Genomic DNA, 15491 nt, shown 5'->3' with positions numbered 1-15491 from the left:
GGACCCCTCAAAGCAGGGCGCTGCAGCAGCTGGAGCTCAGCAATTTGAAAATAAACATTTCAGAGAAATGACACCACCCTTCCCTACACAGAGCATGGGGAGGGGGCACAGGAGCTCCTGGGGACCCCCAAAAGGACGTGATGAGGGTTTACCCCCTAAATGAACCCAGCTGGGGGCTTTAACACACCTGTAACTCTCACCTTCCTCCTCCCACCCCACCCCTGTCAAACCTCAGCACCATTAAAAAAACCCCTCCTCACACCCAAACAGCAGCAAACCTTTTGGTGGAGTTGGATCCAAACAACAAACACACAAACAACTTGTTGGGAGTAAAAAAATATGTTTTTTTTTTTCCTTTTAATTACATCAGTTATCAAAGAAAACGACAACAAAAAAAAAGCAGTGGTAACAAAAATACAAAGCTCTGAGGGTTTCCTGTTTTTGTTTGTTCTGTAATAACGCTGAGAGCATCAGTGCAATTGTTTTAATTTAACTTCTGCTCTGAGTCCCTGCTGGCAGCATAGGAGTAGGCTTTGCCCAGCACCAGGCGGTCCCGCAGCAACTTGAAGAAGGCGTAGTAATTACTGAAGAGGATCAGAGCCAGAGAGATCGTCTGGTGCCACTTCTCGGAGGAAATCAGCGAGTAGAGCTGGTAGAAGATGACAGCTCCTTCCAGCAGGATCAGGATGTTGAGGATTCGCAGTGGTTTGCTGAAAAAGAACTGTGGGAGAGGAGGGTGAGGCACCGGGCAGGAGGTGAAACCCTTGGGTGAGGAATGTGACGATTCCTCTGAGGACACACTGGCTCTGGATGGAGCCACCCTTGTGGCACAGGGCTGAACCCCGCCCTGGGCACTGACCCCCCCAGCTCCACCAGCCCGAGGTGTCCAGGCCACCAGGACCACAATCCTGCTGAGTTCTCCCTGCTCCCAGGAAGGAGAGGGGAGCTTACGTGGAATCGGAAGTGCGAGACGTCCGAGGGCACGGCCACGTTGTAGTGGCCCACGGCCTTGTAGACGTTCTTGCTGTGCTTCACCAGCACCCCCTGAGGCCACATGCACTCCTCAGTCCACCTGCAGGGAACAAGAGATGCCTCAATCCCACCTGCAGGGAACAAGAGATGCCTCAATCCCACCTGCAGGGAACAAGAGATGCCTCAATCCCACCTGCAGGGAACAAGAGATGCCTCAATCCCACCTGCATGGGGCACTGGGCTCTGCTGCCTCCCCACCAGCAGTGAGGAGTACGGGAATTCTGCTCCCTGTTTGGAATTGCCACCATGGCAGTGACAAACTGCAGGTAGCTGTGGCCAGGAGCAGCAGGCACCTTGCCAAAAATCAGCTCTGCTTGCCAGGGGACAGTGCCCAGAGTGTCTGTGCTGCTGGATGTGTCAGCCAGCAACTCTGGCTCTCACTTTTCTCTGGTTTACTTTAAGGCTGAGCTCCCCACCCACCCAGCAAAAGGAAAACTCCAGCCTTAAACCCAGGAGAGAATTCCTTACTGATGCTGCAGCACGTTGGAGCAGAGGGCTGGATCCACCTTCTGCCAGCAGCCCAGGTGTGCTGCAGCTTTGTGGAGCAGGTCACAGTAGCGTGCAGGGAGCAGGTACTGCATGAGGATCACCGAGGTGCTGATGGAAACCAGCAGGAAGAGCTCACAGGACCAGCGTTTGTCGTAGTACTGAGTGTTCTGGGGGGGACAGGAAGGTGGGACAGTGTTTGGACACTGTGGGACACGTCTGGACAGCCGCACCTGCCCAAGGCATCACCACACAAAGCACTCGGGCAGGCAGGTAAAACGAGGGCTCTGCATGGAGCTGTTGATCCTGCCTGGAAAGGAAGAGCCCACATGGGATGGGGGATGGAGAATTCCTGCAAAATATTTGTGCCATCACCACCAAAACCAGGGAGGCAGCTCCTGAGGCTCCCCATGCTCAGCGGATGGAGCACCAGCCCCTCAGGGCACAGGGGCAGCCCCACCCCATTTACCACCAGACATTCAGAATTCAATCAGCACAAGGAAGGACTGTCCTCCCTCACTGTGCCACCACAGCCCAGCGTCACCTCCCGGCCAGGCCTCACCTTGACAAACCACACAGGCACGAAGGCCACGTAGTAGGCACTGAGCATGGAGCTCACCAGCACCTCCTTCATGCGCCAGTTGAAGTCCATTTTGAGGAATTCCACCTCGTTGCGGATGAGGTCCGGGGACAGGCAGCAGGCGTGGCTGGGCATGGCCTCCATGCCGTACATCTGCCTCGTGTGCTGCTTCCAGGTCTCCTTGAGCACTGTCAGGTAGTCCCTGCCCCGGGCTGTCACCTCCCCAGTGTCCCTGGGGCCAATGTTGGCCACCTGGGCAAAGAGCCCCGCCTTCCGAAAGTCGCAGTTCAGCTGCAGGAAGGGGATGTACATCCCAAACCTGGAAAAGCACAGGGCTCAGGAGCTGCATCCCATCCCACTGGGATCACCATCCCAAATTTCCCTGTGGGGCTCTGAGCTGGACGAGTTCAAGGCTTGGAGCGACCTGGGATAGTGGAAGGTGTCCCTGCCCCTACTGAATGAATCCCAAACCCGTCTGTGATTCCATGATTCCAAAGGGAAACTCCCAAAAAGAGCTCTGAGTTTAAACACAGGCAGCAAATCTCTGGGGATGTTTCCTCCTGCATCTACCAGGGAGGAGGGAGCCATTTCCACTCCAAACATTTCCTTTCAATAGGTAACAAAACCCAGGAGCTGTTTGAATCCCTCCACCTGGCAGAGGAGCCCAGGAACAAAGGGAAAACAAAGCCCTGCGTTCTGTGAGAGCCATAGGAAAAGCACACAACCCTTTTCAGCAGCAATAATGAGTAATAATTAATGCTCACATCAAGCTGAAAGAGGGGTCAATGTCACAGATGTGTCCTGCCACCATGGAATGTCACACAGCAGGAGGGAGAGGTGCAGGATAAACTCTGTGTCCATGGGCAGGGACACTTTCCACAAGCCCAGGCTGCTCCAAGCCTTGGAGACTCCCAGCTCAGAACCCCACAGGGCTGCAGGGAGCCTCTCCCTGGATTTTGGGTGGATCCCCCAGCCCTGACCCAGGGATACTCACGGGTAGCAGAGGAACAGGAGGTTGAGGAATGAGTAGGTCCTGAAGAGGTGGATGATGGAGCGACACAAACTCCAGCCCGTGCCCGTGAGGACGGCGAAGCGAGTGACCACCAGGAAGATGGAGCGTGGCAGGGAGACTTTGCCACTCTGGGAAGCCTGTGGGACACAGCAGAGAGCTGGGCACAGCCGGGCATTCCTTCTTCTCAAAGGAGAAAACTCAGCGTGTAAAATCACAGCTACGAAGGAAGTGCCAGTGCCAAGCTGACAGCAGGACAGGGAGGCTTTCTGTGGAATCTGGGCTCTCCAAAACCTCTGGAGTCTGGGCCTCATTGCTCAGGGAGTGAGGAGAGTTTCTAGGGAAGGCCTGGTAGTCAGCAGTGCCCAGCACGCTCTGCTGGCACTGCTCCCCATGGGATGCTTCCACAGCGAGCATCCCCGGCCCTTCCCTGGGGAAAGCTGGAGTGATGGAAAGAGCAGGAAAAGAGGCAAAAGGGAGGAGGGAATCAGTCACTAGAGTCTGGCTGAGACACAGAAATTCAGAGAAGGACCCAGCAGGAGCAGTGATCTGGGGAGCTCAGTTCTGTTCCCTGCTCCTCCCACTGGAAACCTCGCCTGGGATTCTGACTTGGGAATATCACAGAGGTCTTTGGGGAAGGATGGAGGGGTTGGGGATGGCAAAAGGGACACAGAGCTTTACAAATCTCCTGGAAGGAGAGCTCTGACTTTACCTCCTTGACGACAGCACCGATGAGCCGCCGTGCCAGGACGATGGTTGTCACCGTCAGCACGTTGAAGTCAATGAGGTGAAAGTTCTGTGGGGACAAAACCAAAATTATTCCATTTCCATCAGCACCAGGAACCCACATTCAACACAGAAAGTCCCAAATTATTCTCTTTGGAGAATCTATCTTCCAAGAGAATGCCAAGCAGACAGCCAGAGCCCAAAATGTGGGAAACAGGGAGTGGAAGGAGCAACCATGAAGAGTCAGATGCAGTTTTGTATCAAACATTATCTCTAAAACTTTACATTTAGTGACCCAAGAGACAGCCTGGGAGCTCCAGCTGCCCTTTGGTGCTTACCAGGGAGGTGTGGGAAGGAGGGTGGGAGGGTGGGTACCACCACACTGTCTTGTAGATGTTGATGTAGTGGACGAAGAGGGCGACGAGGTGGCAGAAGAAGAGCTGCAGCTCGAACAGGACGCTCCTCTCCACGGGCAGCTCGGGGATCTTGCAGTGCCGCAGGGGGACGACTGTCTGAGCTGCCAGAGGGGGGCTGGACAGGCCTGTCCCTGAGCCACTCCTGCCAGGGGGAGCCAAGAGTGAACAGGGGAATGTCCTCCAGCTCCCCCACACAGGTCTGAGACTGATGGGGAAACTCAAGCTATCGGTGGCTGGCACAAATCACAAATTTCAGGCAGATGTGAGCAGGGATTTGCCCACACAAAGCAATATTTGGACCCAGGATGTTTGATATTAAATCCCCTGTGTTGTTCAGACCCAGGGTTGTGTTGTGCTACTCAGTGGCTCTCTTAATTAATTGGAAGCTTTCAGAGCTCAAGTTGGTGTTTACATATCTAAAAGTGCTTGAACATGAAAGGCAGAGCAATTACACACAAACCCTTGCTCATTCTTCACCTTCTGTTCACCTGAGGAGGAAAAACGAGTTTAGCCAGAGGTGCCTCCTCCTGTGTGAGCAGGCACAGGATCCCAGACTGATCCTCTGGATCAAAGGGAATTAATATCTCCCAGATTGAGCTGCAATCTCTAAATAACAACAGGCAAAGGAATCTGCGTGTGGGCCTCAAAGGAACTGCAGAGCACAAAGTGTTGGTGTAAATCCCCAAATGAACTCCTAAGTGTGGAGCGTGGATCCAGGGGGATCAGGCCATGGTTTAAAACAGGAGATGGAGAACCTAAAATAAGGCCATGAGTGAGGGGAAAACCTGTGGAGCCTGAGCTGTCTCCCTGAAATGCTCAGATTCCCCAACTCATGGTGATTCAGATCCTCAGGACTGATAAACCATGGAATCACAGAATGCTTCGGGCTGGAAGGGACATCAAGGATCATCCAGGGCATGGGCAGGGACACCTTCCTCTATCCCAGGTGGCTCCAAGCCCCATCCAACCCAGGCTTGGACACTTCCAGGGATGCAGCAGCTACAGCTTCTCTGGGAATCCCATTCCAGCCCCTCCCCAGCCTCCCAGGGGAGGATTTCTCCCTAAAATCCCAGCTGGCAGTGGGAAGGCATCCCCTGTGTCCTGTCACTTCCCAGCCTTGCAGAAAGCAGAGCTCTGGCTGCCTTGGAGGCGGGCTGGCTGTGGATCTGCGCACCCCCTGCCTGGGATCAGGCCCTGGGTGTGTGCTCTTCCCAGGAAAGCTGGACTGCTCCACCTCCCGTGGCCTTGCAATGACTTGTCTGGATAAATGTATCCCTAAAAATCCCTGGCTCAGGGCCCTCAGCTGAGGCAGACTGAACATTTTCTGTGCAGAGTAAATAAAAATCTCCTGTTCATGCTGCTGCTCCTTGGCTTCTCCCTCCTTCAGAATCCAGGTGATCCTAAAAAACCCCACAGAGCCCCATCACCTGAGCTAAACTCTGAAACTTCAGGGCACAGGAGATGCAGCAACCCCAGCTGGGCTTTGGATATAAAATTGTCTCTATTTTTATTTCTCATTCCCTGGTCACTGAAGGGTTCTGAACTCTCCTGGGAGCCTGCTCTTAAGAGTCTCAGGGACACCCATCCTAATTCCAAGGATGGACAAACTGGGATGCAGGAAAAGGGAACTGGGAGTTCACAGGAAAGTGAGGTAGGAATGGTTTCCCAGTCCCAGAGGGCTGGGTCAGGTGGGATATTGGGGAAAAAATCTTCCTGTGAGGGTGGGGAGGGGCTGGGATGGAATTCCCACAGAAGCTGTGGCTGCCCCATGCCTGGGAGTGTCCAAGGCTGGGCTGGACTGGGGTTGGAACAACCTGGGATAGGAGGAGGTGGGGGGGAAATGGGATGAGCTTTAAAATGAGGGAACGGGATGAGCTTTAAAATGAGGGAATGGGATGAGATTTAAAATGAGGGAATGGGATGAGATTTAAAATGAGGGAATGGGATGAGATTTAAAATGAGGGAATGGGATGAGATTTAAAATGAGGGAATGGGATGAGATTTAAAATGAGGGAATGGGATGAGCTTTAAGATGAAGGAATGGGATGAGTTTTAAGGCTGGGGAATAGGAGGAGCTTTAAGGTTGGGGAATGGGATAAGGTTTAAGGTCGGGGAATGGGATGAGCTTTAAAATCAGGGAATGGGATGAGCTTTAAGACCATGGAATGGGATGAGCTTTAAGATCAAGGAATGGGACGAGCTTTAAGGTCAGGGAATGGGATGAGCTTTAAAATCAGGGAATAGGACAAGCTTTAAGACCATGGAATGGGATGAGCTTTAAGATCAAGGAATGGGACGAGCTTTAAGGTCAGGGAATGGGATGAGCTTTAAAATCAGGGAATAGGACAAGCTTTAAGACCATGGAATGGGATGAGCTTTAAGATCAAGGAATGGGACGAGCTTTAAGGTCAGGGAATGGGATAAGCTTTAAAATCAGGGAATAGGACAAGCTTTAAGACCATGGAATGGGATGAGCTTTAAGATCAAGGAATGGGATGAGCTTTAAGGTCAGAAGACAGGACGAGCTTTAAGGTCAGAGAACGGGATGAGCTTTAAGACCATGGAATGGGATGAGCTTTAAGGTCAGAAGACAGGACGAGCTTTAAGGTCAGAGAACAGGACGAGCTCCAAGACCAAGGAAGGTGAGGTGAGGAGCTCCAGGGCCCCAGCCCCCAGCAGGGCGCCCGGCCGTGCCCGTACCTGGTGCGGGAGCGCACGCCGGTCACCGAGGAGCCCGAGGAGTGGCCGGCGGCCCCGGTGGCCCCGGGCTCGCACAGGGGGTTCCGGCAGTAGGAGCTTCTGTTGGGACCCCGGCGTCCCCCGGCCATCCCCAGGAGTTTGGGGGGTCCTGGCTGCTCACTGTGGGCTGGGCTCAGCCCTCACCACTGCAGGGAGACAAGGAGCACGCGTTCATTAGCATGGGTTAATTAGCATTCCTTATGGAGCCTCGCCGTCGCCACCCGGTCGCTCCAGGATAATCCAAATTTCCCCAGATTTAATTTTTGGAGCTCCAGAATAATCCAAATTTCCTTAAATTTAAGTTTTGCAGCTTGTTGCTCCAGGATAATCCAAATTTCCCCAGATTTAATTTTTGGAGCTCCAGAATAATCCAAATTTCCCCAGATTTAGTTTTTGGAGCTGGTCACTCCAGAATAATCCAAATTTCCCCAAATTTAATTTTTGGAGCTGGTCACTCCAGAATAATCCAAATTTCCCCAAATTTAATTTTTGGAGCTGGTCACTCCAGAATAATCCAAATTTCCCCAAATTTAATTTTTGGAGCTTGCTGCTCCACGATAATCCAAGTTTCCCCAAAATTTAATTTCTGGAGCTGGTCACTCCAGGATAATCCAAATTTTCCCACTTATTTTTACCCTGCCTCCCACATTTCTCCAGGTCAAGGATCTCCAGGTTAAGCAACCCCAGGGAGCCCCAGCCTTGCTGAGGTGCTGGGAATTCATCACCTCACAAGGAATTCCATCTGCATCCCTGTGCTGGAATCATCAGGGTGTGTGGTCATCCCTGTTTTCCATATAAATGAGCATGTATTAATGAGCATGTATTAATTAGCATTCCTTATGGAGCATTCCAGGCCTCTACTTCACTCCAGGATAATCCAAATTTCCCCAAATTTAATTTTTGGAGCTCCAGAATAATCCAAATTTCCCCAAATTTAATTTTTGGAGCTTGCTGCTCCGGGATAATCCAAATTTAATTTTTGGAGCTGGTCACTCCAGGATAATCCAAATTTCCCCACCTATTTTTTCCCTGTCTCCCACATTTCTCCAGGTGAAGGATGCAGCCCCAGCCTTGCTGAGGTGCAGGGAATTCATCACCTCACAAGGAATTCCATCTCCATCCCTGTGGTGTCATCCCTGTCTTCCAGACTCTAGAGATGCTCAACAACTGGCCCCAAAAATTCAGGAATTTGGGATATTTTGGTATCATTTGGCGTTGGAATTGAAGGTAACAGCTTTCTACAATTATTATTTTGTTTTTGGCTCTTTAAGATGGGGAAAAAACAACCCATTTTTAGGGTATTTGTTGTTTTATGTTTTGATGGCACTGAGGTCAGTGGGGTCAGCCCAAATTCAACTTTTGCAGGGCTCGTTTGCCACCCATAAAACTCATCCCAAACTTCCTCTGGATCCTGTTAAGCTCAGGAGAATCCACACAAGTGCTAAAAATCCCCATTTCCAAGTGAAATCTGAGCCGCGAGGGAAACTCAGGCACATTCCTTTTCCTGGTGGATCATTACCAGCTTTGGAATTTGCATCTGGAGCAACAAAATCCGCGCTGAAGATTTAGAAACCGACCTCAAGGGAGTTTTAAAGCTGATGCTGAGCTGGGGAGTTCTCCAAAATCCCCGTCCTAGAGCTGGAGCTGCTGTTTTTAGGAGCTGCTGGGATGGATTTTGGGAAGTGCAGGAGCTCTGGGAACTCCAAGGAGGCTCTGCAGGAGCAGTGGGAGCTGTGAGGGCACAGACTGGGCGGAATTTGGGGTCCAGGAAGGAGCCACGAGGCTCCAGGAGGGAAATTGGAAATGTGGGGGCACAGCGGGGGCTGTGAAGGGAAACTGGGGGGTGAAATTTGGGGTGAAGGGAGCTCTGGGGGAGCAGCCGGGGCTGTACGAGGGAGCTGTGGGAGCACAGGTGGGGCTGCAGGAGAACACGGGGGGCCACGGGAGTTCTGGGGGAGCCGTGAGGGAGAAATCCGGGGGCACAAGTGGGGCTGCAGGAGAACACGGGGGCCACGGGAGCTCTGGGCGAGCCGTGAGGGAGAAATCCGGGGGCACAAGTGGGGGCTGCACAAAAGCTCAGAGGGCCCCGGGCGCTCTGAGGGCGCAGCGGGACCCTCGGCGGCTTTGAAAACCCCACCGCGCTCCTCAGGACCCGCACGGGAGCGCCGTGGAAGGCTCCGGGGGTGCTCCGTGAGCACTCCCCGAGCCCGCGGGGCTCTGAGGGGCTCGGGGGCTCCGGGCGAGGCCGCGGCGCGGGAGCCGCCCCCCTCACCGCGGCGGGGCGGGGCGAGCCGCGGGGCTCTCCCGCGCCCCGCCCGCCGCCCGGGCCGCTCCCCGCCGGCTGCCGGGCGGGTTCCCCCCAGCCCGTTCCGCCCGTTCCCCCCCGCCCCGGCCCGGCTCCCCTCACCCATCGCCGGCCGCCGCTCCGCCTGCACCGGGCACAATATGGCGGGCGGGGCGCGACGGCGGCCGGCGCGGGACAAGCTGCCGCGGGGCGCGAACGCGCGCTAAACCACGCCCCCTCTCTGCATGGCCACGCCCACACGGCCACGCCCAGCGGGGCAGCGCGGTGCCACCCGCCGGTGCCACCCGCCGGTGCCACCCACCGGAGTCACCCACCGGTGCCACCCGCCGGTGTCACCCGCCGGTGCCACCCGCCGGTGCCACCCACCGGTGTCACCCGCCGGTGCCACCCACCGGAGTCACCCGCCGGTGCCACCCACCGGAGTCACCCGCCGGTGTCACCCGCCGGTGCCACCCGCCGGTGCCACCCGCCGGTGTCACCCGCCGGTGCCACCCACCGGTGTCACCCGCCGGTGCCACCCACCGGAGTCACCCGCCGGTGCCACCCACCGGAGTCACCCGCCGGTGTCACCCGCCGGTGCCACCCGCCGGTGTCACCCGCCGGTGTCACCCGCCGGTGCCACCCGCCGGTGCCACCCGCCGGTGTCACCCGCCGGTGCCACCCGCCGGTGTCACCCGCCGGTGCCACCCGTCGATGCCACCCGCCGGTGTCACCCGCCGGTGCCACCCGCCGGTGCCACCCGCCAGTCTCACCCGTCGGTGCCACCCGCCGGTGCCACCCGCCGGTGCCACCCGCCGGTGCCACCCGCCGGTGCCACCCGCCGGAGTCACCCGCCGGTGCCACCCGCCGGAGTCACCCGCCGGTGCCACCCGCCGGTGCCACCCGCCGGAGTCACCCGCCGGTGTCACCCGCCGGTGCCACCCGCCGGAGTCACCCGCCGGTGCCACCCGCCGGTGCCACCCGCCGGTGCCACCCGCCGGTGCCACCGCGGGGGAACGGCGGGAATCACAGCTTTCCCGGCAGCCCGTTGGGGCAGGGAGTGAGTGATGGCTGGCACCTGCGCGGCTCCAGGCTGCTCCGCGCTGGGATGCTCCTGGAGGGGTTTCGGCTCTCGCCCTCGGTTTTGGGGTTTTGGGGTTTTTTCCCCCCAATTATTTGCTTGGTTTTGGGGGGGGGTTGAGGTTTCAGCACAAAGCTGAGAGCCAGACTTGCCTAAGCTGGAGGAAAAAGCGGCCCTGGAATGAATGGACTTGCACAAAGCCAAAATTTGCTGGTTTTTTGGGTCTTTTTTGGCTGCCCGAGGAGGTTTGGAGCGCCCATCCCTGGAGGTGTCCAAGGAATGAGTGGTGGGGATGAGACACAGAGCTTGGAGGGCTTTTCCAACTTAAATTGATTCTGGGACTGTGCAAAAGCATCAAAAATCAGGAGTGGCCAGACACCTGATGTTTAAGAGAATGCTCTAAAGGTACCAGGGCATCCCTAAAAACCCAGTCAGACTAAAAAATTGTATCTGGAGCGTGATGGATGAACCTTTTTTGGTCCAAAATCAGTGGTAAAATTCCAAATTCAGCGGCAGAATGAACACCTCCATCAGGAAACAGTTTATATTGCGGTTTTCCAACAGGCAGCTGGAGATCCAAGGGAGTTCCCAGGATCCAAGGGAGGCTCTGGTGTTCTCCAACACCCCCCAAAAAAAACCTGGCAGATTCCCATTTTCCACTCACAGCAAACAGAGTTTGAACTGATCCTCTGGAATCAGCTCCCTCTTGGCAAAAAGGAGCAAAAGGAGCGTGGAAAAACATTCCCATGGAAACATATGGAAGGCTCAGCTGAGCTGTGCTCACAGCAGGGGGAAAAAAATGAGGGAAAAAACGTCTTCATGGCAGCTGGGAGCCCCCATGGCACTGCCCAGCCCGCAGGAATTCCTGCCCACCACCACCCACAGCTCATCCGAGGTGCTGGAGGTTCCATGAAGGAGGAATTCCCTGAGAAATTTTCCTCCCCAAAAGCTCCAGCTGGAGCATCCCCTGCTCTCCTCTCCCTCCTCCTCCTGGGTCTCTCCAGGCTGCTGGAATCCCCCCGATCCCAAGTTTTCTTTGGGAGAGCAGCAGGAGGGGTTAAGGAGGTAAAAATGCACATTCCAGCTGTTTTTTGGTTGTTTTTTTTTTCCCCTCGTGGCAGATGCTCTCATAGAAAATTCCAATTTGTTCAAATGTGGACAGGGAATGCAGCTGTGCTCTCCAACTCGGCTGGAATTCTGGAGGTAAAAGATCCAACCACTGTGCTTTCAGTGAGGCTGAGAGAGAAGAAAATCCCAGAAAAGCTGTGAAATTCCCATCCCTGGAGTGTTGGGATAGTGGAAGGTGGCCCTGCCATGGGACTGGAGCAGCTTGAAGGTCCCTCCCACCCCAGAGCATTCCCTGAATCCACGATTCCATGGAATGAAGCTCGGAGCCACTCGCTTTATTGAAATAATCCAAACAGAAAATGGAAAGCAGGGGAAAGGAACGGGCAGGGGATGAGGCTCCTTCCAGGAAAAGCTGCTGGGGAGACCTCTGGAATTCCAGCTGCAGGGTTTTCCTCGGATTCACTCCCCACTAAGGATAAAATCCAGGTTTGTGGCAGCTCAGAGCAAGACCAGGCTGGGGTTTTACAGCCCAGGGCTGCCCTGGAGGCTGGAGGAGTTGTTCCCCCTCTGGGAAGATGGGAATGCTGAGACACGGAGCAGGAGGGTGTTCCCAGAGCCAGGTTTCTCCTGACAAAACCAGGTTTTGGTGGGAAACACTTCCAGAGAGGAGATGTGAACAGAGGCAAGAACAACGGGGGATTTTCTCTGGGTTGGGGTCTTGCCCAAAATCCTACAAATGACAAGATGTGGATGAGCCCTTTGGGAAAACAGGGGGAAGAGAAGATCCCTGGCACTTGGGAGCAGAATTCCAGCAGGAAATGAAAGCTTCTCCAGGCTCCTGAGGTGACTCAGACTCCCAGGAATCTCCATCCCTCCCAAATCCCTGCATCACCCCGGAATGTTTGGCTGATTCCGATGCTGAGGGGTTATTTTGGGATCTCAAATGGGCTCTGGCAGGCTCCAGGGCTAAATCCTGCCTGGAAAAGTGCAGGGAGAGGGAAGGAAGGAGGGAGGGAGCTGTCTGATCCAAGGAATGTTTGCAAAACACTGCCAGCACATGCAGTTATTTCAACATATTCACATTTCCATCCTCTCCCATCAGAATCCCACAAAAAGCAAGGCACGAGCTGGGTTATTCCAAAGGCAGCATCACAAGATCCATTTGGGAATAAATTGCTTCCTAAGAGGTGATTCTCTATCAAATCCTTTCCACTTGATCTAAAAGCTGGGCCTATTAGGAGAGAAATGGGAAAGATTGGTGCATTGCCATGAAAAAAATTGATGTTCCAATTCCACTGGAAATGAAGATGGAGTTGATAAGCACAAATCCAGGCCTGTTATCATTTCCCTCCTGGCAGGAGGGAAATTCACTTTTCAAGTGCAGGGATTCGGGGTGAACTCCCTGCTGCAGCATTCCCACAAATTGGCTCTTCCCTGTTCCTGATGCTCCTGAGGTGAGAGGGGCTCCTTTGGGAGCTTTATGATCCCCTATAAAATTAGATTTATCCTTTTATGCCCCCTGCTCAGCTTGGATTTGGGCTTTTCCACCATTTCAAGGGTGGATTCCTTGGTGATTTGGGCTTTTCCAGCATTTCAAGGGTGGATTCCTCAGTGATTTGGGCTTTTCCACCATTTCAAGGGTGGATTCTTTGGTGATTTGGGCTTTCCCACCATTTCAGGGGTGGATCCCTTGGTGATTTGGGCTTTTCCAGCATTTCAGGGATGGATTGTTTGGTGATTTGGGCTTTTCCACCATTTCAGGGGTGGATTCCTTGGTGATTTGGGCTTTTCCACCATTTCAGGGGTGGATTCCTTGGTGATTTGGGCTTTTCCACCATTTCAAGGATGGATTCCTCGGTGATTTGGGCTTTTCCACCATTTCAAGGATGGATTCCTCGGTGATTTGGGCTTTTCCAGCATTTCAAGGGTGGATTCCTCGGTGATTTGGGCTTTTCCACCATTTCAAGGGTGAATCCCTTGGTGATTTGGGCTTTTCCACCATTTCAGGGATGGATTCTTTGGTGATTTGGGCTTTTCCACCATTTCAAGGGTGGATCCCTTGGTGGTTTTTATTTGTGGAGCTCAGATTTCCAGGGAGCTCAGGGGCAGCATTCTGCTGTTCCCAAAGGAATCCCACAGGGAAGGGGGGAAGGAATTGTGTCCGTGCTGATGTGATCACCCCCCAACCACTCCCAGCCATTCAGCAAAGAGATTTTTTTTTTGTTTTTTAGGGAAGCATCTCCTCTGCTCCATCCCTGGAAGTGCTGGAGCAATTTGGGACAGGGGAAGGAATCCCTGCCCATGGGAACGGGGTGAGATTTAACCCCAAAAACCTCTGTGGGATCACGGAGGGAGATTCCCTGGCAGGATTCCATAAAAACCAATCCCAGCAGCCACATCCCATTCCAGATTGCGTGGATGAGAAGTGGAAGTGGCAAGGAAAGATCTGCAGCCTGGAATTTCCCGGATTGTGGGAATTCCTGAGCCATTCCCAGAGCCTGGGGATTCCTGGAGCATGGGGAAGAAATCCCAAAGCTTGGGAAGCACGGAACCTTCCAGGCCTGGCTGTGATTCCATGAAATCCCTGCATCCCACTGCATGGACCTCATCCCAAAATCCCTTAAAATCCCCTAAAAACTCAGCTCAGGAGCCTCCTCCACGCCATGACCTCAGGGAAGCAGCTTCCCCCTTTTTTTTTTTTTGGTGTGAATCCAAGGAAAATTTGAAATTTAGCAGCTCAGATGGTGCCACCCCCACGTTGGGAACTCAACAAGGGGTTGTAAAAAAATCCCCCAAAACTCACCCAGCTGGTGCTGGCCCTGCTCCTCTCCTCCTCCTCACCCCGCTGAGTCACAGCCCCAAATTCCTGCAAACCAAAGAAGAAAATTGTGAGGATCCTCACAAAGAGATACCAAAAAAAAAAAAAAATTAAAAATTAAAAATTAAAAAAAAAAAGGAAAAAGAAAGAAAGATTCCTGCATGCAATTACACATGAAGGAAAAACATGCAACTTCAGCTGAGCTATGGACATTTCACAGGAAACAGCAATACTGGGGGGGCTAAAAATTGGTATTTTCAAACAACTGAGCAGAATTTAGGGTTTTTTTTTTCTTTTTTGGTTGTTTTTTTTTTTGTTGTATTGGCAGTAGCAGGACTAGCTTGGATTCATGTTCATTTTACATCTTTGATCCTTTATAAAAATCCAGGATATTTAAAGATTCCTTTTGGCCCACATTCCATCCCAAGTGCATCTGCCAAGGGCACGTTATTAAAAGTTATTGCTAATTTATGCCACGTGGGTCGGTTTAAACATTTATATTTAAAACATTTTTTTTTTTGCTGTTGTTTTTCTTTCGGGTCGGTGTCTTTTTTTCTTTTTTTTTTTTTTTTTTCCCTTTTACATTAAATTAACATCTGAAGGGTCGGCTGGGTAAAAAAGTTTACGTCACAGGTTTATGGAAAAGAGAAATGTGCTGTATTAAAATCAGACATTTAGGTTACCTTTTGGGCTTTGCGGTGCCTGTTAGCTTTACACATCCTGATTTCTCCTGCTGATAATTTTCCTTTAAAAGGGGGGGCATAGGCTGATCTTTTCATCACATTATGCCCTGAAAGCTGACTCCAAACCAGTGTTGAAAATTCAGTTATTTGCATTTTAATAACAATCTACAAATACAACTTTTGTGTGGTTTTTTTTTTTTTTAATTATTTTTAAATATTCCCCTCGGTTCATGCGCTGCAGTTTTTTTGTTTTGGTTTTTTTTTTCCCTAAAATTCTATTTTTCACCCCCGAGCAGTTTAATCCTCTCCCCCTAAAATTCCAAATTCATCTGTTGGATGGGAAATAACAAACCATGAAGCATTGATTTTTAAATAAGAACTATATTAAATATCTCTACGTCCACACCCTCTCAGAAAGGATTTAAGGAGCAGCCGCAGCACCGTCCACCAACACAAAAAATTCATTTTTGAAGTGGTTTTTCCAAGGAAAAGCTGCTTGGAAGCATCATCTTAGCCAAGGGGGGGTTACAGAAAGCAACTTCCTTGGAATTCTCAGCATTCCTACTTAA

At 52.7% G+C, this 15491-nt stretch overlaps 1 protein-coding gene across 2 annotated transcripts; it reads right to left on the bottom strand.

Annotated features, from left to right (window-relative positions):
• Positions 1 to 320: 320 nt before the first annotated feature.
• Positions 321 to 14356, bottom strand: TMEM39B (transmembrane protein 39B). 2 transcript variants are annotated; one of them, XM_068172636.1, is made up of 9 exons: positions 14225 to 14356; positions 6950 to 7134; positions 4172 to 4391; positions 3820 to 3903; positions 3093 to 3247; positions 2081 to 2417; positions 1501 to 1688; positions 952 to 1072; positions 321 to 721 (listed from the first exon to the last, which is right to left on the bottom strand). In XM_068172636.1, exons 2-9 carry the CDS (start codon positions 7075 to 7077, stop codon positions 485 to 487), a joined length of 1470 nt encoding a protein of 489 aa, XP_068028737.1. In that variant the 5' UTR covers positions 7078 to 7134; positions 14225 to 14356; the 3' UTR covers positions 321 to 484. The 2 variants fall into 2 exon arrangements, with proteins under 2 accessions (XP_068028737.1, XP_068028736.1); XM_068172635.1 differs by lacking the exon at positions 14225 to 14356 and adding an exon at positions 9396 to 9459.
• Positions 14357 to 15491: the final 1135 nt, after the last annotated feature.

This window comes from Anomalospiza imberbis, chromosome 25, assembly GCF_031753505.1.
Source record: "Anomalospiza imberbis isolate Cuckoo-Finch-1a 21T00152 chromosome 25, ASM3175350v1, whole genome shotgun sequence".
Classification (NCBI taxonomy): domain Eukaryota; kingdom Metazoa; phylum Chordata; class Aves; order Passeriformes; family Viduidae; genus Anomalospiza; species Anomalospiza imberbis.
Note: the sequence above shows the minus strand (reverse complement) of the source record. Positions and strands in the feature narration are given on the sequence as shown.

Excerpts from the sequence above, each read along its gene's own strand:
- TMEM39B (XM_068172636.1), bottom strand. The coding sequence starts at position 7,077 with ATGGCCGGGGGACGCCGGGGTCCCAACAGAAGCTCCTACTGCCGGAAC. Across the intron at positions 2,418-3,092 it reads CTCCTGTTCCTCTGCTACCC|GTTTGGGATGTACATCCCCT; the intron begins GTGAGTATCCCT and ends GTGCTTTTCCAG. Across the intron at positions 1,689-2,080 it reads TGCCTGTGTGGTTTGTCAAG|AACACTCAGTACTACGACAA; the intron begins GTGAGGCCTGGC and ends TGTCCCCCCCAG.